Below are 22,943 nucleotides of genomic sequence, written 5' to 3' on the forward strand. Positions count from 1 at the left end.
ATTTGTCGATTTTATCAGACTATTCGATTTTTACAAATCCTCGACTTCATTTTGCTCATGTCGACTAACCGGCAAAATACCAGAAGTGGCTGTTGTGAGTTTGGGTTGATTATAACGTTCATCTGGGAATGCAACGTGTGCCATTTCATCAGATTTGTAAGGTAAATCATTTATAAATCTACGCAAACACAGGAGAATACATCGCTATTTCAAAATAAAAGCTCAAACCCTCACTCTGAGTTTACACGTTTTGATGTGCACATATTCATTTAATTACAGTGGCTATGGCATTTATGTCCTAAAGAAATGGCCAAATATTAAAGATTAAGTGGACATTTGAATTAAATGGTGCTTGGTCAATATTAAACAAGGATTAGATTGTGCAGTAATGTGTAAAAACAATAGTCAGGCCGTTGGCGCTCCCTGCAGGCCTTTGTTGTAATTCATAATGTACATGTTTAATACATTATGTATTTTAACTGTTTTGTTCAATTGAACCTTATGATTTTTTGCTTTTGAGACTTTATTTGAACTAATCATTATTGCCTCATTGCTATTATATATGTATTTTAAGTAATTTTAAAGGCTATTGTTCACTTGCATCTATTTTTATTACTAATGCTATGCTTTCCTGTAGCTCAAATGGTAGAGCATGGCGCTAGCAACACCAAGATCATGGGTTCGATTCCCAGGGAAAGCAAGAGCTGATAAAAATGTATAAACTGTAACTTGAATGCAATGTAAGTCGCTTTGGATAAAAGCGTCTGCTAAATGCATAAATGTAAGTGTACCACAAATAAATTAATTATAATTATAGGGCCCTATGAAATCCATTTTATTTCCAAATAATTTTTTTTCCATTTTAATTTTTATATACTCTGTTTTAATAGTTAAATTAAATTTGATTAATCAAAGTCTAATTAATTGAGTTATACGGTTTTATATTTACCAAATTCTGTTTTCCATTATTTTCTGGATTCCATTTGAATGGTTCCATTAAATTTTAATAAATCAAAAGCATTTCCAATTAACCGTTTAAAAAAAAAAAAAAAAAGTATTATTTTTTTATTTATTCCAGAAATACTGCGCATTTAAATTTTTCTCCTAAAATTCTGGTAAATACTCCTTTAAAAAGTGTTTTTTGATTATAATTTTATTATTATTAGACTAGAACACGTGGATATGTTGTCATTCTTACACTATAATGCTGAACTTTGATTTCAGTGATTCGGGCTATGAGATGGACACTTTGTGTACGTTGCACTTTACTTTTGCTTTAAAAAAAAAAAAACGATTTCATAGAAATTTGGATTTCATTTGGAGTTTCACTACTGAAGTCCGCGGTTCATTTTTTTCAACATGCTGGAGATGTCTGTTTAAATCTGTTGTTTACACATTTCTAAGAATACTTTTAATACTTAAAATTTCTAATAATAATAATAATAATAATAATAACAACTTTTAATAATAAAATGTTAATACTTCATTCCAGTGGACTGGAACATTGCATTGTATTTATATAACGTGAAAACTAGAGATGCACCGATTGACCGGCCAGTGACCGGATCGGTGACCAGACGATCAGTTCCACTTCTTCCCGATTCCGAGCCGATCCTTATATTGCCAGCGGTGCAGGCAATGATGTCACAGCCGCACATATTTTCACGTGAGAATGATTCTAATTTTAATTGCATTCAGTGTAAAAGCGACTGATAAAGTGAAAGTGACGTGACATATGGCCAAGTACTCCCATACTCGGAATTCGTGCTCTGCATTTACCCATCCAAAGTGCACACACACAGCAGTGAACGAACACACACACACCGTGAACACACACCCGGAGCAGTGGGCAGCCATTTATGTTGCGGCAACTGGGGAGCAGTTGGGGGTTCGGTGCCTTGCACAAGGGCACCTCAGTCGTGGTATTGAGAGTGGAGAGTGCGCATTCACTCCTCCCACCTACAATTCCTGCCGGCCCGAGACTCGAACTCGCAACCTTTGGATTACGAGGCCGACTCTCTAACCATTAGGCCACGACTTCCCCAATAATGTATTTATGTTGTCATTGTCGTGCCAGATGAGGCTTGCACAGCCTGAGTGAGTGTGTGAGAGAGACAGCACACACAAAGTAACTCCCACAAGTTTATAGATGCATGCGGTAGTTCACGAGTTCACCCTTACATCTAGTCTGATAGCAAATAATAAGCATATTTTGGCGTGCTGTCCTGGGGGAGGGCTCAGAGAATATGGCCTGAATCCAGAGAACTCCCCCTATCCCTATATGGGATAAAAAAAGATTAGGGGTGAGGAGTTGGGGTGGAGGAGGGATGCCGAAAATCTGTCATTGGACAGAGTCACTTGCCTCGTTTCTGAATGAATCAGCCGTTTGAATGAATCGGTTGAAATGAATAAATGACTCACTCATAAATAAATTAATGTAAATAATTTTTGCATTGAAATTTGCATAGATTTTTGTTTGTATATGCTGTCAATTCTAGTTCTTAGAAAGGAAATCGGAATCGGCAAAAATAGGTATCGGCAGGTCACACTTTAAAAAAAAAAAAAAAAATCGTAATCAGCCAAGAAAATTGCAATCGGTGCATCTTTAGTGAAAACCCAACTGTTGGGGTTAATTGAAACAGTTTTTTTCCCCTTTGTAGTTGCACTCACAGCTGTAGCAGAAACCCAGAACATGTGGATATACTGACATTAAGAACATGCTGATTAGTCGATAGATTAAATCGAAATAAAAATAGTCGTTAGTGGCAGACTAAACAATTAAATTAATAATGAAATAACATGCTTCTTTCCACACAAAAATAAAAAGCTAAAGTTCAGTTTTCAGTTACATATGTTCTAAGGATGCACCGATCTGATAGTCAGTATCAGTATTGGCTCCGATACTGGCATTTTCTGAAGGATCAGGTATCGGTCAGATGAGGCCGATCCAAATCCGATATTGTGCCTATACTATTCTGTGTTATTGTTAAGCCCCACGAAAAGCAAAAAAAAAACATTATAAAAGCACCATAAAGTTCTCGTGCACTATATTCCAAGTGTTCTGAAGACGTTCCATAGTTTAAAGTGCGGTACAGATGAATATTTAAATCGTTAAATTCAAGCTGACGTAAACTCTTCTCTCTGCACTGGCTGTCTGTCTTTCTCCATTCAGTGTTCAAACTGCATGTCGCGCTCAATTACGACAGTCAAGACGATGAAACTTTCCCCAAGAGCGCACAGTAACTGAAGTTTAAAACTGTTAAAAGAAAAGGCTCAAACTATTGCACAGATATAATATACTATGCATCCGTATCTCTTCTCTTTGTATACACAAGTGCTTTGTGCCTCTCTGTATTAGAATACTTTTGCACAATGAAATATTATTAAGTCTTTCTAGTTCTGTCCTATCCATCATATGTTGCTGCCTCCATTACTGTGCTATACCTTTAATAGGAATGCGTTTTTCTGGCATTTCAAAAAAGTTATAAATTGATTTGCATTTTAATGAGTGAAATAAGTATTTGACCCCTTCACTAAACATGAAAAACCCTTTTTGGCAATTACAGAGGTCAGACGTTTCTTATAGTTGGCCAACAGGTCTGCACATATCTCAGGAGGGATTTTGTCCCACTCCTCTTTGCAGATCCTCTCCAAGTCATTAACCTGTTACCCATCACCCCCCATTTGGGGCCTCACAGGTGAAAATAACCTACCTAAAAAGTGGTAACAGTTCCTGACAAAGTGTGCTACACAAACAAATTAGGTATCTTTGGAAAGAAGACACTCTAGGCTTTACTATCCATCATCCAGAGTTGATAATGCTCAAAAAGATAAAAAGTTATAGACACTGACGTGCCTTGAAAAATGTTTTTCCACACTGAATGTTTTTTTATTTCATATACAAATACATGAAATAAGTCCTGGAGCAATCCAGAAAAGTAATGGGTTGAATGCCACGTGTCTCATGAGTTTATATTTCAAATTTGAAGAAGATACCATGAAAAATGAGATTCCTGCAATATTTTTTCTGAAAATATTTATAGTCCCCCCCAGCCCCTCTGTTTGAGGAAAAATAACCACCAGAATTGCAGTATTGCAGAATTATACAAACTATTTTAGTCATTATACATATTCATGACATGGTCATTCAGTCAGTAATCGCACGCTGATGTGCTTCCATACAGATGATAATCATACAGATGGGCCATATAATCAATAATAGCTGATCATTGATTCACAATGATAGCCGTCATAGAGTCGTTAATAAACACGCTGATGTGCGTCCATACATATGATAATCATGCAGATATGGCCACATTCCCCACACAATACATATAAAAAATGTAGAAAAATATATATATATTTTTTTTTTTTATGTAAAAAGCAGATCGCTAAGTTACGCCCCCTTCAGATGACAGCTGCGTCACAGCGTGCGTCACGCTTTCAGGAGAGAGCGCCAAATTCAAATAAACTATATTCCGCTTATCTGAGACTTTTTTTTCCGTGGACGGTCTCATTCTGTTTGTAACACTGTATGCTACAGCACCGTGTTGTTTTTTTACCACCAAGATGCTGTTTTTGAGTGTAATTTATTCCATAACGGACACAAACAATAACTCTCCCGAAGAAATTAAATGTAAACAAAGGAATATCCATCCATTTTACAACAATATTGTTTCGTTGGACTAAAAGTCCTCTATGGAATGTTGTTCTGTGGACCCTTATCTTTCTAATCAAACCGGGATTTGCAGCAGTGGACGTGTTTGTGAGTCGTTATTACAATGATAATGATACGTACTGCTTTTTTATTCTGCATGTTTTGATGTGTACTGCTTACACAAATGTAGCAAATACATTCCTTATAAGCTTTCCATCGAAAAACAGCGATCTGTCGATGCTTGAGTCTTAGACCTTCAGAATGATATATAGATTGTCAAGATTAATTTTGTCTCGTTTCATTTAATCTATTGTAAACAATGACGCGTGCAAACAAAGAGCGTTCAGAGCACTGGCCTCCTGGAGCGGGTTAACAGGTTAAGTAAAGACAGTAAACTAATGAAGTCCAAGAATGTGAGCTCCAATCTGTCTGCGCCAAAGTGCTGGCATTCTGAGTGCCTCAAAAAGTCATGCTTTACACAACAGCCAAGCTGAATAACTTATTGGCCAGTGCTGGTAAATTGAAAAATGTAAAATCGTCCTATATATCAGCTGATAAGTCAGCTAAGAAATGTAAAAAGGTTTTTTTTTCCTTGCAGCAATGCAGCACTGATCCTGTATAGAAATGCACATAACACGTTTATACGGTTTTATTTCACTTTAAAAAAAAAGAGACTATGATGAAAAGTAAGAAGAATGTTATTAGCATCAAGGCCTAACGTTTAGGATGGCTTAAAATAAAGTTTTCCAATTACCTAAGGACTTCCAATTATCTAACAACAGAAATACATCAAGTACATGACATTTTACTGCTAAAGGCAGCAAAATAACTGCTATCAGCAAGGATCACGCTGACAAGCAATTTTATCTATTCACACCACACAACAAGGTTACATCACGCAACAAAATTAAATCACAAATCACAGCCAATCAGAAGAGCGTGTGGGCGGGCACTTTATCTCTGCTAGCACTCTGTTGCCTCACTCTCAATGAAATAGATGAGTACATAATCAAATTGATGCAACTATTTCTCCATCTGTTTATCTGAAGATGAGATAAACAAAATACTTGCAGAAGACACAACATAGAGCACCCACTTCATTCAAAAAGATAGAGGGCTTACCAGAAATACTGACACACAGACTAAATTACATCACTCGTAGTACAACATGGGGGCCCAAACACAAAGAAGCACAAATTTTAATAAAGGGACACAACGACAGTGTGAATGGATGCAAGTGTTACCCAGCTAATTACTATTCAAAGCCCCATCCCAAAATGTGTTGAAAGATGTGTAAAAAAATCTGGAAGTCTGATTTGATTTTTCTGAATTTCTGAAATGTGTACAAGGTAGATGCAATTTTTCTGAAAAAAAAAAAAAAAAAAAGTTATCCCACATCTTCTCCAGCATTCTCCTTTAATTACATCAAATCGTATTTATTTCTACAGAGCATCACAGTACATCAGTGATCATTTGAACAGGGTATTTGTGAAACTCTTTAGTTGTTGGAAAGTTTCTAACTGATCAATAAAGTTGAGCGACATGACTAATCTCAACTAAACACACACAGTGTGCACAAGATGAGGTATTTATCTATGATATAATGACTTTGAGGTAGAACATTAGCATTAGCAATATCAGTTCCATGTGTTTGTAATAGGTCTAGTGTACGATTAAGGTTATGAGTGGGCAAGGTGACTTTGTTTGACCAAAAAAAGTTTAGTGTGTCTGTAATTAAATGCTATAAGAATAAAAACAAATGTATGAAAGTAGGATATGCGCAAAATTTATCATCTTACATTACTGAAAGCATAACAACTGCTTGTTCATAGTTTTGAAGCAACAGGACAGTTTAAAAATCACATTATAACTGATGAAGCATATATTAAGTGTTAACTTATAAGGCAGAATATTCTGCAGGAAGACACATTACAGTCCTCTATAAAACCATGCCAAGGAGACATTTAATTATTTATACCCCACTATATGTTATAAACTCAGTTACAGTTCACAAATATCATTACTTGTGTAATGCTTAGAATGTCAACTGAATATGGTCATGTGGACATGAGCTAGGAAAAACCCCTCTTAAGTGTATTAAAGGATCATGAAACCCCATGTTTCAGCACCGGTTAGTTTTCACCACAGTTTTGAAAGTAGGAAGAGGGAAGTCAGACAACTTCGGTTTCAGACAGTTTCATTTCGCTCACATGGAGTTAAAAACACAAATAAATGTGCAGTTACAAAATAAAAGTTACCCCTTTTATTCCAACAGAGGGCGGAATGTATACATTTGTTCGACTTGAAGCAGCAGCACGCAGACCGATCGGCTTATTACATCAAAGTACCGCGAGAGCAATTCGAAAGCATGCGGAGCATCTGCTCTCTGTAGCTCGGTTGCTTTTATGTCATACAACAATCGGTCTGCACAAGCGCCGCTGTGTTAGATGACGGAAACCATGATGGAGGCAGAGGATCAAACCCCTTTGAGAACTCTTTCTGCACCTTCACGTTTTGAATTCCAAGAAACATTTTAGATTTTACACACTGACGGGAAAACATGACTAAAACGGTATGCAAAGTAAATAACATTTTATTTCAGAGTAGGGCTGAGCGATTCATTGCATTTGCGATAATATGAAAAAAAATGTTGAGGCTGCGATTACACACTGTCACGTGACACGCGAGAGCAAAGAGGTGTTCGACTTGAAGATCGATCGGTGTATGACATCAAAGTACGGCGAGAGAAAGCATAAGGAGACGCCCGCTCTCTTATAACTCTCGCAGTATTTGATGACACACAGCGATCGGTCTAGCTGCGCTGCTTCAAGTCGAACACATCTAAGCAGTCTTCAGAGGAAGTCTTACATATCATGCAGAATTGACACGCTACATGTAAATGATATCCTTTGTTGTATTTTCCTGTCAAAATAACAGAGTTCCTTTGGAATTCTTCAGCTTTTAAGAACTGCCAGGTTTTCCGGTAGTGGGCGGGACTAATGCACAAACGGCAATCTCATTGGCTAGCGCTCACCTATTATACTCCCTGTTTTGATTTCAGCTAATCAGTTCGAGCGAACACAGACAACCTGATTAATATTCATGAACCCAGCATCTTAATAATCCTTAGTACGTTTTATATTATTCTTATTAGTTGTAGAATTCGTAGTAGTTTTATCATATCAGTATTATTTGTAGTTTTTTTCCCCCGTTTTTCATGGCATTCATACATTGTTATTCTAATTACTAAGTTCTATCATCATTTATTGCGAAATTATCATAATATCATATAATGTTTGACTGACTGATGCTAAGTGAGATATTTATAAACTAAAAAAAATTACAAGCCAATGGAGATTCTATTGCCAAGGTGTCTATAGAGGGTTGATAATATTTACAATAATCAATTGAATTTGATAGGTGTCTCTCACATTGTCCCACAGACACATTAAAATAGTGTAGATTAGTGTACAATGTTTTATAATAAGAATTTATTCTATTTAGTGACCATTTCATTCATTTAACATATTTAATATTGGGGGCATCCAAGTTATTTGACATATTTGAACATTTTTGAAAAAAAGTAACAATAGTTACTTTCCCTGGTAATTAGTTTCTTTTATAATGATGTAACTCAGTTACTGTTTGTGAGAAGTAACTAGCAATATAACGAATTACTTTTTTTTAAAGTAACGTGCCAAATATTAATCAAATATTAAATCGCATTCGCAATATTGGTTAAAAAAAATAATAATAATAATAATATTTCGCAATTAGATTAATTTCCAAAATCGTTCAGCCCTATTTCAGAGTATTTTTTTTTTCTACTAATTTTGTTGAACATTTGAATATTATATTCATGTGCAAGTTCAGGGTTCAAGGTACTTTACAATATCCACTGTGTATATGTATGCTCCTGAAATAAAAGTTCAGAAAGATGTGACGCATTGTTTTTGTTAATATGACTCATCATAAAGAGTCTGTTTAAGGGTATGTTCAAGTATTTTCCATTGTCTACTCTTTAATAAGCAAACGAAAATCACAAATTGTAATATCCAATCACAATATTATATCAGGGGTGCCCAAACCCGTGCCTGGAGGGCCAGTGTCCTGCAGAGTTTAACTCCAACTTGCCTCAACACACCAGCCTGGAAGTTTCTAGCATGCCTAGTTAGAGCTTGATTAGCTGGTTCAGGTGTGTTTAATTGCGGTTGGAGTTAAACTTCAGGACCAAGTTTGGGCACCCCTGAGTTATATAATTGCAATAATTATAGCAAAATATATTGAATTGGCACACAAGTATCGGGATAGCATCGAATCAGCAAATTTGTCCCAGCCCTAATATATATTATGTATATATAGTCCTTTACCACGTCACAAACTGTGACGTCAACACAATGTAGGTTTTAAACCCAGAAGATGAAAATAGCACATAAAAACTCAAAATTAACCAGTTCTCTCCAACAATTACAATTAAAGGATGCTTATGTCTTCTGTGATTGACAACACAAACACCTCTGCTAAAATGTCAGAAAAAGTAGTTGTTTCATGACAATTTATACAGCACATGCAATCTGTCCAAAACAACTGATTAAACTGCTTATGACTATCTTTCAAGCAGTAAATAAATTGCTCTCATTGTTTGGATGGCTTAGATCGTTCTCTTTACCACAGCAGCATACTCTGCAAAATGGCTGGGCGACATATTGAACGCGATTGTTATGCGCATTGCGTCAGTAAAGCCGGTTCCATGATTAGCGCTAAATCACCATCATCTGTTTTCAAATGGAGCGGCATTTAATACACAGAGCTATAGTTCACAGACAATCTACGCAATATAGAGTTAGTTATCGAAGGCGATATTGCGTAGCTTGTCTGTGAACTATAGCTCTGTGTATTAAATGCCGCTCCATTTGAAAACAGGTGATGGAGATGGAACCGGCTTTACTGACGAGATGCGCATAACAATCGAGTTCGATATATCACCCGGCCCTACTCTGCAACTATTTTTTCTATTTTGCTCAAATGATTTTCCAGCTTCTGTGGCTATTTTCATGGCGAGAAAATTTATGGCTGAATTATATCAGGTTTTTACAATTTATTTTTTTCCAAAATCTCTAAAATTATATTTGTCTTTACTCTGAAAAATCTCTTCAAAAGAGTTTACTGAATAAAAATGTTTTCTCAGAGTTAAAAGCAGCACAATCTAATAAAAAATGTCTCATGGACAAAGGGTTTGGGCAGAGAGAACACGATCTTCTCCTAGTATTAAAAACTTGTGTGTCATCCTGGAAGGACCTGTTCTAGTGGGAATAAACAATCTGGTCCCATCGGTTTGAAATTGATAGAAATTTCTTTCTCCAACATTGGGTCTAATTTCATGCAGTCTATTCATTGTATATAGATCCCACTCTGTTTGCCATTTGTTATTAACTGGAACAAATCATCGGTTTTAAATCCATAAGAGGTACTACACAAATTTCGAGTTCTGTCGATAATGCTTCTTTTGCAGATCAACTGATTTTAATTGCACTGAACTGCATTTTAAACTACAATAAAAAGAAATCAGTGACATAGGTTCTCGGTTCATCGCTCACTAGGGATGTAACGATTAACCGCGAGCCGGTTGAAAATCGATTCAAATATGTGGCGATTCAAATCGGTTGAGATGCTAAACAAATCGAGATTCAATTAGGGGTAGGAGTTTATATGATTGTAGGTCTGAGGGGAACTTACTATCTTTAGAAAAGTGTAGATGGAATGTTTTTCTTTTCATCTTGCCTCTGTATAATGCACATTGAGGTTCATAAGTGCAGTGCTGCATTGTTTACAGTGGAAACCAAGGAAACGTTTTAAGCGCCACCTGCGTCTCATTCAGCTCGTCTGCTGTTTCTATTTCCAGATATTTTTTTATGTAGTTTCACAAAACTTAAGTCAGACCATTCTGTTTTTGCTTCAAATTTCGAAATTATACAATGTAATTTAGATTAAAAACTGCTCATGTTGCATGTATGCAGCATCTTTATTCGGCTCATGATTAAAAATGCAGTGGCTGCTTCTAATTTTAAATGAAAAGAGCACACACAAAGCCTTGTTTTGTTTATATGAAGAGATTTATTTTATTTATGTTACTTATTTGATTTGGGGCTTGTTTTAAAATTTCAATTTAGTTTTGTAATTTACATTTACATTAGCTATATTACATTTTATTATTTAGCAGACGCTTTTATCCAAAGCGACTTACAAATGAGGGCAACAGAAGCAATCAAAACCAACAAAAGACCAATAATCAAAATCGTGAATCGAATTGTGAGTTGAGCGAATCGTTACATCCCTATCGCTCACAGACCAGATTAATCAGTGATGAAATTCATTTGTGCCTATTTTCATTATCAAATGAGTCACTGCAACCATAGCGTAATCCTTCATACAGACACACAAACTTTTAATGTTTATTTACATTAAATTATAATGTAAATTTTGATGATGATAGCCTCGTGGTTAATACACCATGTATACACAATGTAGTGCAACTGCGTCTCCAACGACCCGAGTTCGAACATAACTACATACACCGAATCTGTATTTCTCTGTAGTAAAGAAAACTACTAAAGATTCACCCTGGCTAAAAGAAGTCAGTTGTATGTCAACCCTTTGACAAGCTCAGCTTGCACAATGTTATAGTTATCTTTAATAATTATAATTCAAATCCATTAATTTTAGGCTGAACTGTAGCTAGGTCTTTTGGAAATCAACCAATAATGCCACTATTGACTTGTGCACTGCTTGAGTCAATTTTAAATGTGTTGGGGCTAAATCTAAGACTACATCATAAAAGGGAATTGAGTAAAAAGCGGAGGGACTCCATAAAGACTGTTGCAATGTTATGTTACCGTGTTATTAAACTTACCTTTATAGCTTTAATTGCTGATTTTGTAATCTGGGTCATCTTTGCTTTGGAGATCGGAGGCTTGTATTCATTCAGTGAGTACAGCTGAAAACATAAAACATTGCAACTTTACATTTTTTATTATCCATGTTATCAATTTATACCAATGTGATCTGGATGCATTCATGTATTTACACTATATATACACTAGTCAGTAGGCAAATTCATATTTTTAATAACAGACAACAAATAACAAAAAATACTGTAATACTTCAATATTGTAATTAAAACCTCATTATAAAACCACATTAAAATGTAATTGTCCTCTTTTAGACAACAGTATGCTTTAAGTCATTAAGAAGATATGATTTACTTTTAATTTAGATATTTTTTTGGCATTTGCACTAAATGTATATAATTCACACTGCTTAACAAAAATACATAATAGCTCATTAAGTGTTTTTAATTCCAATTTCAAATGCAGATTCATACAGAAAACACTTCAGTGAAATAATATGACCTACATAACCTACTTCATACAAAAAGTTAAGTCTATCATAAAACTGAGTTTAAAGCTATTTTTCACTTTTAAATTAAGGTTTCAAAGGAAAGAAATTAAAAAGGTTCCATGGATGTTCTTCATAGAACTACTGATGCCAATAAATATCAGTGGCACTTCCGATCGTCTGCTGCTAACTGTTAGCAATCCGGCTGCAAAAAACAAACCAAAGGCCGTGTCTCAAAGCCTATTAGGACAACCTACGATATTTTAGGGCATCATATGCCTTTCACAGGGGCTGCAGAATTTTTGTGCTCATTCGAAACCCGCATGTGATGCCGAAAAACGCTGTTAACGAGGGCCTATGCCCTAGATGCCCTAACGTTGTCTAGGTAGGCTGCTCACCAAGCAGCACAAGAAGAACATTAGCATTTGTATTAACAGTACTTTAAAACTGAGGCTAAATATAACCAAGCAATAAAATACTATAAATAATTAAATACATACATATTACTTTTAGTTGCCTGACCAGCTTTCGTCAACATGCGGAGCACTGATGACGAACAAAAAAAGCCAAGCTAACTACAGTAATCTGGAGTATGAAGCATTTTATCTTTCAATGGTTAAAGTGCAACGCAAAGATTCAAACATACCTAATACCCTTTTGAAGATTAAATGTTGTGATTACGTAAGAAATATATGGCCTGCACCATGAAACCGGCTTGATGACAACAGCGGCCTACCCTCGAGTTTATCGTGTCTACATTCATGGAAATGAATATCATACAAACCTCGCCGTTAAATGCCTTGACGGCCTCCATTGTGTGAATGTGATACCGTTCTTTCAAACAGATCGAAAACGTTAGCCTCTTCGTCCCTACAGCCTGCCTGACACACGCATGTCCTAGAGTTAGCGGTGGTCGAGATGCAGGAGGGCGCTAATATGGCGGACAACGCGGAGACAAACACAGACCGAAGCATCGCTGAGTCGACTCCTCCAGACAGATTCAAGATTCATTGGGGCGGGGAAATGAACAATGCCCTGTAAATCATCTTTCTCAGAGCCTGAGGTGCCCAAACTATTTAATATGAGAGGACCCAACAACCAACCCTTGATTTAAAGTCGTGAGTCGAATGTAAATGTTGCATTATATCTAGCTATATTATATTAAAATATACAATTATATTTATTCTACATTTCAAAATAAAACAAAAACGTTCAAACAAAAAAAATATTAGAAATGAAGAAAGCCTACTGTATGTTTCAGTGTCTGAATCGGGCATCTCTGATCGAGCTAATTAAATGGGATATGTTGATAATTTATTATTACTATTATTATTATTGATATTTTTATTATGTTGCTTCAAGGATCTTTTTAGTCGCATTTGGCAGACATTTGGATGTTAATTTTTGCTGCTTAATGCAATTTTCTGCTGCATGGTTTCTGATTAAGAAATGTTTGATATATTACTAATTGTTAGTCAAGCAAATTTACTTTAGCACAGATCTGAAACAGGCAGCTGAAGTGTGGCCCAGATTAGTCTGATGGTCAAAATCTGGTCCACATCTTTTTAGTTACATCTTTTTAGGGCTGACGACATATGGCTGATTGACCAAAAAACCTCATTTAACTTTTTCAACAGCACACCTATTATTTTATTTAAAGGTGTCATAGAATGCATTGCTACAATATTTTAAATTGTTCTCTGATATCTACATAGAAGGTACAAGGCTTAGTTAGGTAAGTGCAAAAAATCTCCAGAAACGGTTTTACATTTAAAACCCTAGGATTTCTCCCTAGAATTAAATGGTCTGTTATTACCTTATTTGGAAGCATCATGAATAATAATATTGAGCTCTGCTCTGTTTCACAGTGCGTCTCAATACTTTCTTGCGCAGTTATATTGTTGGGTAATTATACTGTAAATTTCACATTTCACATCCCCTGCACAGACTGGAACATAACATTTATTTCCTTGATCTGCCATTTTTGCTGTTGTCCTCACTTGTTTCTTCACAATACCTGCAGAACTTCTGATGATTCGTCTGTGCAGGCGGCTGGCATAGAACATGGGCGGGTATATGCAAATGTTGGGGGTGTAACTATTAGTGATCCCGACTGTAACTTCACAGTCGGTGTTATGTTCTGATTCGCCTCTTTTTCAGTGGTCTTTTGCATTCAGGAGATTTACAAAGAAGGAGGAAACAATGGGGTTTGAGACTCACGGTATGTCATTTCCATGCACAGAACTGTTATTATTCAACTATGCCAACTTGCCAAGGTAAATAGAGTTTTCCATTCTATGGCACCTTTAAAATACTCAGTGTTAAAATCAGGTAACTGAACACTTTGATTAGCTTATTCTGGATGTGTTTGATTAGGGTTGGAGCTGAAATCTGCAGGGCAGTAGCTCTCCAGGAGCAGGGTTGGAGAACTGCATTGATATAATTAATATCATATCATATTACTAATGATTGCAAATCAAGACTACACACATTTTATGTTTCTGCCACCCAAGAGCATGAGTGCTGCTGTGTAGCCATGTCTAAATGAAGAAAACAGTTCAGTTGATTTCCTCATCATTCAAAATGAAGGCTACTCGAGTAAAAGGCTATATAATTTTGACATATGTTATTTTTTATTAAAAAATGAAAACTGAATATAATTAGTTTGTTTAGGCAAAGGCTGTTGTGAAGAGAGAGCAAAGAGGAAAATAACGGACATTGTTTAAGTCACATTTTCAGTAATCCACCAATAGGAATTCAAGGGAAGGTGAAAAAATCCCAATACATTGATGCCAGGCTTGAATGAGTTTTTTTTTCTTCTTTTCTCTCACAAGGGCTGAAACGTCCATGGGGCAACACACTGACTGGCGCAAACAATTTTGTTATTTTTGTTATTCAAGTGATAGATGCCCTCCAAAATGATCGAATGTTATCCACAATAATCCATTTATCAGTCCCACCAGAATTGTGCAGTACAATTTTCTGATTTTTACGTCCTAAAATGACTTAAATTGCTGTGGCTTTTCTCAAAAATTGTGTAAATTTTTGCCACATTTTATGTGATTTTTGTAAAAGTACCACATATCCACACCACACAGCATACATTTAGTAAAGATGTAAATAATAATGAGGAGAAATGAGGGGAGTAAATTCTGAACATTTATTCATTTAGCATGTGGTTTTATCCAAAGCTACTAATAGAGAAAATTTACCATTAGTGTCACAAATAAAAGGAAATGAACTCAACATTAGTTTATGTGGACACAACTCAACAGGTAAGTGGAGATACAGAAGTGATAACTTAGCTAGGTGGTGATGCTCGCCTTGAATTGCAGGCATAGACTCCAGGGCAGTTGTGTGTCATAATGAATCTGTTTGGAACACACTTGGTGAAAGGAAAGCAACGAAAAACAACGGAAAGCAACATAAGACAACATAATTTCCTAATTATCTTCACCTGGAATGTTACCATGACAGCGCAGCCTGGCATCCATCACCCCATTAGCTGTTCTTTCAATAAAAAAAATCTTAATGTGATTCGCCTATCGGTAAGACCCGCCCCCCTTAGTTACTGTTGCTCCCTCAGACAAACAAACAGAGTTGAGTTGCTCACTGTCTTACAGTAGCTTTTTTTTTTTTATTGAATGCTTGAAAAAAACAAAACAGAAAAATAATAACAATTGTCATTGTCAAAACATAACAATACAACAACCGTTCAGAGACATTCAGTCTTTCAGTCCAAAGGAAGTGCCAAGTCCTTCAAGAAAGTCATTGTTCTTATTGCTTTTATGTTCGTAGAGAATAGAATCAAAATACATTTTCATTTCAAGTTTGAATCTTAAAAAAAGTGGTTTGCATTTAGAAAATTTACATTTATGAATATGATTTAGCTAACAGGAAAATAAGGTTTATAAAATAAGCATCACTTTTTTCACATTCATGAAAGCACATTCATGAAAGTAAAATCAAAATTAGAATTCACATAACATTTGATAAAGTCAAGAATGTCACACCAAAATGTTGTTGTGTAAGAGCAATTCCAGAATAAATGTAAAGATGTTTCATTGTTTCCTAAACAGAAAGAACAGTTGGTATTAATATCATTCTTAAGTCTTTCAAGAGAGAACTTTATCCGGGTAAATTCTATGAATCAACTTCAAATGCAAGTTCTCTCATTTTGTTTGTAATTAAATATTTGTGAGGTAATGAGCAAACTTTCTTCCAGGGAATATCACTTACTAAACCATTCCAATAAGAGATTACATAAAGCACAGAAATAGACTCCATCTGAAACAAAACTCAAATTTTCTTATTGTTTTTCCAACAAATGTTTTACAAAGATCCACTGAGTGACATGAGATTGGAAAAGAAAGACCTCCAGAAAGCATGAGAACTCCATGTGGCACTGCATCAGCAACAATTGCAAACTCTTTCGGACTAACAGTGTCATGACACGAACAGAGAGAAGAGGCGAGAACTCAAGCGCAGGGAAATGAAGATACTTTAATTATAAAAAGGAACAAAACAGAAACAAACTACCCCGAGGGGGAAAACAGAGCATGGCAGAAACAGGAATCAGGAACACACACGACTGACCTTACACAACATGTAACAACGTGACCGAACAGAACTGCAAACACCAGGAACATAAATAGGGACACAAACGAGCAGGAACAGGTGAATTCACTAAACCAATAACGAGATAACAAGAGGGCGGGGTTAGACAATAGACCGGGGAAACACATGGCACAAACCACAACAAACCCATGTGCTCAAACAAAGACAGTGACATCTGGTGGCCAACCAGGGCACACCAGCTGAATCGTGACACTACCCCCCATCAAAGGAGCAGCTTCCAGATGCTCCACCTGAGAAACACAAAAACAAATGTCAAGGAGGGAGGAGGGATAGAGGCAGATCAGGGGGAGGGATGGTGGGCCAGGCCCGTGCAGAGGCAGGGGGCCCTCAGACCAAGGCAGAGCAGGAGACCAGGACGGATCTGGAGGGACGGACCAGGGGGTTTCCGGCCCAACAGGAACCCCAGCGCACGGCCAGGGTGGGGCCGGAGGGACAAGTCAGGCAGCGAGTTTAAGAACGGCCTCTGTGGCCGTGACAGGGCAGACAGTCAGTTCAGAAACGGCCTCTGTGGCCGTGACAGGGCAGACAGTGAGCTCAGGAACGGTCTCTGTGGCCGTGACAGGGCAGACAGTGAGTCCAGGAACGGCCTCTGGCAGGGTAAGGAGCTCGAGTGGAGCCGGCAGGGCGAGAAGTTCGGGTAGAGCCGGCAAGGCGAGGAGCTCGGGTGGCGCCGGCAGGGCAAGGCGCTCGGGTGGCGCCGGCAGGGCAAGGCGCTCGGGTGGCGCCGGCAGGGCAAGGCGCTCGGGTGGCGCCGGCAGGGCAAGGAGTCTGGATGGCGCCGGCAGGGCAAGGCGCTCGGGTGGCGCCGGCAGGGCAAGGCGCTCGGGTGGCGCCGGCAGGGCAAGGAGTCTGGGTGGCGCCGGCAGGGCAAGGCGCTTGGGTGGCACCGGCAGGGCAAGGAGTCTGGGTGGCGCCAGCAGGGCGAGGCGCTTGGGTGGCGCCGACAGGGCGAGGAGCTTGGGTGGCTCTGGCACGGCCTCCTGGCCAGCAGTGAGCTCCTGGGTACCCTCCTGGCCTTGTGGGACGGAGGAGGCCTTCCTCCGCCTCCTCCTCTGTCTCCGGGAGCGGGGCGCCGCTGCGGCATCCTCGGCCACCTCTAGGGAATTGAGAGCGGGCACCGCCGCCTCGGGAGCGCTGTGAGCGGGCACCGCCGCCGCCTCGGGAGCGCTGTGAGCGGGCACCGCCGCCGCCTCGGGAGCGCTGTGAGCGGGCACCGCCGCCGCCTCGGGAGCGCTGTGAGCGGGCACCGCCGCCGCCTCGGGAGCGCTGTGAGCGGGCACCGCCGCCACCTCGGCACACAAGCCATTCCCGCTGGGAAACGTGCCAAAACCTCCACGAACTCCCCAAAGTTCAGGTGGTCCAGCCCCCTCATCCACCACTCATTGAGGGGCTCCTCAAGGGCCCTGTTGAAGAGGTCCTTGAGAGCCTCATCATTGTACCCCAGACCCCCCGCTGCATCACAAAACCTAAGGGCCAACTTCCTCACATCAGTGCCCCTCTGACGGATGGAGCGCAAGAGCCGAACCTGGAGGATGCGTTGGTAGGCGGGGTTCCTCACGTTAGAGGCTGGCAGATGGTGAGAGTCCATTCCCTGCTGAGTTCTCAGAGGTCGGTCACGTTCTGTCATGACACGAACAGAGAGAAGAGGCGAGAACTCAAGCGCAGGGAAATGAAGATACTTTAATTATAAAAAGGAACAAAACAGAAACAAACTACCCCGAGGGGGAAAACAGAGCATGGCAGAAACAGGAATCAGGAACACACATGACTGACCTTACACAACATGTAACAACGTGACCGAACAGAACTGCAAACACTAGGAACATAAATAGGGACACAAACGAGCAGGAACAGGTGAATTCACTAAACCAATAACGAGATAACAAGAGGGCGGGGTTAGACAATAGACCGGGGAAACACATGGCACAAACCACAACAAACCCATGTGCTCAAACAAAGACAGTGACATCTGGTGGCCAACCAGGGCACACCAGCTGAATCGTGACAAACAGGAATTCCGTGCTTAGCTAAAAACTCAGATTGAACCATTTTGATTGAAAAGTTGAGATACAAAAATAATACATATTTTTAAACCAATTTTCAAAAAAATAAATAAAGAGATTTGTGTTTATGTAGATTCTTGTTATTCCAGATTAGATACGAGTGAGGTGTAAAATTGTGTTTAATAATGAGGGTCCAAAATAATAACATTTGCCTATGAAAAATAGATAATTTGACAGGGATTTTCATGATGTTATAGTTACAGATTAATAAGAAATTTAAACCACCTAGTTTGGAAAAAACAACAGTAGGGATTAGATTGCATATAGGCTTATTGATCAATTTTTTTATCCAATTTATTTTAAAGGTGTTGCTTAAAGTGGTGAAATCAAGTTTAAACCCCCTTTCTCAATGGTGTTCATAAGTACAGATTTTCTAATAAAATTAGTTTTATTCTTCCAAACAAAGTTGAGAAGCATTGTATCAATTTTTTAAGAATGGCAGTGTCAACATTCAATGAGAGAGCAGCATATGTTAACCTTGACAAACCTTCAGCTTTTGCTAGTAAGATTCTTCCCTTCAATGAGAGATCATGTTGGAGCCACATATTCATTTTTTTCTGAGTACTAATTAATGAATTAAAATTTAAGGAGCATCTTTCTAATTCATTTTTTTTTTGTTATAATAACACCTAAATAAGATACTTGATCTTTGATTTGAATATTACAAATTTATGACAAATTACATTCTTTGATGGACATCAGTTCACACTTTGAGAGGTTCAAGAACAGGCCTGATGCTTTGGAGAACTGCTGGATATACTTTAATGCTAAAGGAACAAAAAAGTGGTATCATCAGCCAGTTGACTGATGAGTATCTGTTTGTCAGCAATAGAGATACCATGAAGAGCACTATTAGAAATATAAGAAGTGAATATCTGGGAAACTAGTAATAATAAATAAGGGGATAATGGACACCTTTGCCTAATACCACGTGACAAGTAAAATCTAGGAGAAGTACCATATTTTAATTTAATTGTGCTAGTTGTAAAATAGAGTTCTTACCGCCTTACGAAAATATTCACCAAAACCAAAATTGTCCACTGATTTAAATATAAATTTATGTTCAACTGAATCAAAAGCTTTATTAAAATCCAGGAAAAGAATAAAACTATATGTTCCAGCAAATCAATATAATCCAATAAGTCTAAAACTAATCTAATATTATTCATTATATGTCGGTCCCTCATAAATCCAGACTGAGTCTCATCTATAACAATATCCAAACAATCTTTAAAGTCTTTTAGCAAATATTATGGCAAAAATGTTATAGTCATTGTTAAGGAGTGTGACGGGTCGCCAGTTGTCTAAATTGGTAAGATCTTTCTTAGGTTTAGGAATTAAAGTTATGATACCTTGCATCAATGTAGGAGGTAAAGCCTCTTTTTCAATACTTTCTCTAAAACCCTGAGTTAAAAAGGTAGTAAGTTCATCAGCAAATAATTTGTACAGCTCAGCTGTAAGTCCATCACACCCTGGGGACTTATTGTTTTTCAAACTCTTAATTGCTCTTTGTACTTCCTCAGGAGTAACAATGCTATCACAAAAAAATCTATCACAGAGTCTAGAAATGAGGACGTTGTCTGCTCTGAACACCTTGAACTATAAAGATTCTTATAAAAATTGGCACTGTAGTTTGCTATTTCCTTTTAATCTTTCACAATTTTTCCATCAACACAAAGTTGTTCAATTGTTGAGAGGGTAAAATTACGCTTTTCTATATCTTAAAAAAATATGCGGAATTGAGGTCTCCCTCGTCGAGCCATTTTTTTCCTGGATCTTATATAAGCACGCCTTTGATAAGTACAATTCATCCAATTTCATTTGCAAATCTGCAATTTCAGATTTTTCCTCTAGAGACATGCAATCAAAATTATTAGACTGAGATAATTTCACGATTAGGTTGTCTTCAAGAACCCTTCTTTTTTTGGCTAAAAGTGTTCCAACTTTTCTTAAATAAACACCTGTCTCAAACTTAAAAAGCTCCCAATTGGTACCAAAAGAATTATGAATTGTGGCTGCTTTCCAATAGCTAGCAATTAATTCTTTAATTTTATCCTTTACATCTGGTAATTCTAACAGTGAACTGTTAAATTTCCACAAAGAAGCTCTGCATTGGCCTGTTACATAATCTGCCATTAAAGGGGTATTAATAATGATAGTTTTGTGGACGGTCAACGGAGTACATTGAATGCCGATATTCAGATCAAAATTTGACATATATTTTGATATGAACCAATAATCAATACGAGATTGTCTTGAACCACTTTTATTGGCCCAAGTAAACTCTAATTTGTTAGGGAATCTCTCTCTCGAAATGTCCACCAATTCAAACTTGTCTATTAGGTCTAAAAGTGCAGGACTAGAACAAGCGGTCCTTTTTGGAGGATATCTGTCCAAAGAATTATTAAATGACACTTTAAAGTCTCCTCATAGAATGAAAAATGCATTAGGAAATTTATTAGACCAATATGTAAGCTTCTCATCTAATTTGTAAAACATTATCCAAAGAATTATTGTACCCATATATATTTCCGAGAATTACAGTTTGTTGGTTAAGTGAAATTACTAATAAATGAAAATGACCTAAGCTATCTGATTCTGACTAGGGCTGCCACTAACAGCTATTTTTATTTCGATTATCGATTATGTATTTAATTTATTATCGATTAATTGATTAATCTAAACGATTAATTTCCCACACAAAAAAAATCAACAATTTTACTTAAGAATATTTTATTAAACCAAATGAAATCCAAATTTCTATGAAATCCTTTTTTTAAACCAAAAGTAAAGTGTAAGAAGCAAGTGTCCATCTCATAGTCCAAATCACTGAAATCAAAGTCCAGTATTATGGTGTAAGAAAGACAATATATCCACGTGTTCTAGTCCACTAATAGTAAACTTATAATCAAAAAACACTTTTAAAGGAGTTTTTACCAGAAATATTATTTACCAGAATTTATTTAGGTGAAAAATGTAAATGTGCAGTATTTCTGAAAAAAAAAAATTTTTTTTTTTAATATAAAATCAATTAATTGGAGATGCTTTTGATTATTACAATTTTATTTAACCTTTAAAATAGAGTATAGAAAAATGTTTATGGAAAAAAAAAAATTTGGAAATAAAACAGATTTCATAGGGCCCAATAATTATAATTATTTTTTATTTTTTTGTGGTAATAAAAATAGAAGTGAACAATAGCTTTTAAAATGGCTTAAAATACATATATAATAGCAATGATGCAATAATAATTAGTTCAAATAAAGTATCAAAAGCAAGAAATCATATGGTTTCATTGAACAAAACTGTTAAAATACATAATAGGCGGCTGCATATATGAAAAAACCCACCTGACCCTAAAAAAATTCTAACAAAATGGTTTCTCAGTTGTTTTTTGTAGTATTAGGTGTCCTTAACAACATACTAAAAGTTTACCAAAGTTTGACCACTAGAAAGGTGTAATTTTCAAGATGGTGTCCAAGATGGGCACGAAGCCCTTAAAATATCCTAACTCCTTCATTATTTGACCTAGCCAAATAATCTTGGTGTCTAACCCCATGTTTTCTTGGTCTATGAATCCATTGGACTTGTCTAAATTGCACTGACATGATTACATACTTATGGAATACATGATTTTGTGAGATTACTGTAAGGTTTTAGCATTGTTTGGGGTGAACCAGAGATGTAAACGATTTGTCATGTAATTCCTACTCAGTAAGTGTTTTTGGACACACACCCTTTTTTTTGCTAAAACACAGACTTGACATTCAATGTAAAAGTTATTGCGCCCAAAAGTAACTTAAATTGGAGTTGTATAACTTTGATCATAAATAACTCTGAATTAGCCCGAACAGAGGCCTGTGTGTGAACCCTCTAAAATGGTCACTCATTTCAATTTGAATAAGGTAATACATATGTAATGCATCCTCTATAGATGTTTTGAGTATAAAGGTGGCATTATACTTATCCCAACAAAACTAAATTCACAATTTTCAGCAATTCAGAAGGTGGAAGAGAATACTGACATGTGATATTGCTTGTCTCATTGAAATGTTGTTGGCAGCACAGTGTATACCATTTTGCTCAAACAAAATTCATCCTTGACTACTTAAACCACCCACCCCCCACCAACATTTCTAACACATGAAAAAGGCCAACAATGTGTGAGTGTGTTAAGAGAGGATGACATT

At 37.2% G+C, this 22,943-nt stretch overlaps 1 protein-coding gene across 1 annotated transcript in view; it reads right to left on the reverse strand.

The window, feature by feature from the left end:
• The window catches only part of scaf8 (SR-related CTD-associated factor 8), a 55,064-nt gene extending 42,037 nt beyond the window's left edge, over window positions 1-13,027 (reverse strand). Inside the window, exons 1-2 of the mRNA XM_079385605.1 lie at window positions 12,837-13,027; window positions 11,568-11,651 (exon numbers count right to left, since the gene is read on the reverse strand). Coding sequence (XP_079241731.1) covers window positions 11,568-11,651; window positions 12,837-12,866 — 114 coding nt within the window. The 5' untranslated portion in view covers window positions 12,867-13,027. The remainder of the gene's footprint in view (window positions 1-11,567; window positions 11,652-12,836) is intronic.
• Window positions 13,028-22,943: the final 9,916 nt, after the last annotated feature.

Source organism: Barbus barbus, assembly GCF_936440315.1.
Source record: "Barbus barbus genome assembly, chromosome: 30".
NCBI classification, from domain to species: domain Eukaryota; kingdom Metazoa; phylum Chordata; class Actinopteri; order Cypriniformes; family Cyprinidae; genus Barbus; species Barbus barbus.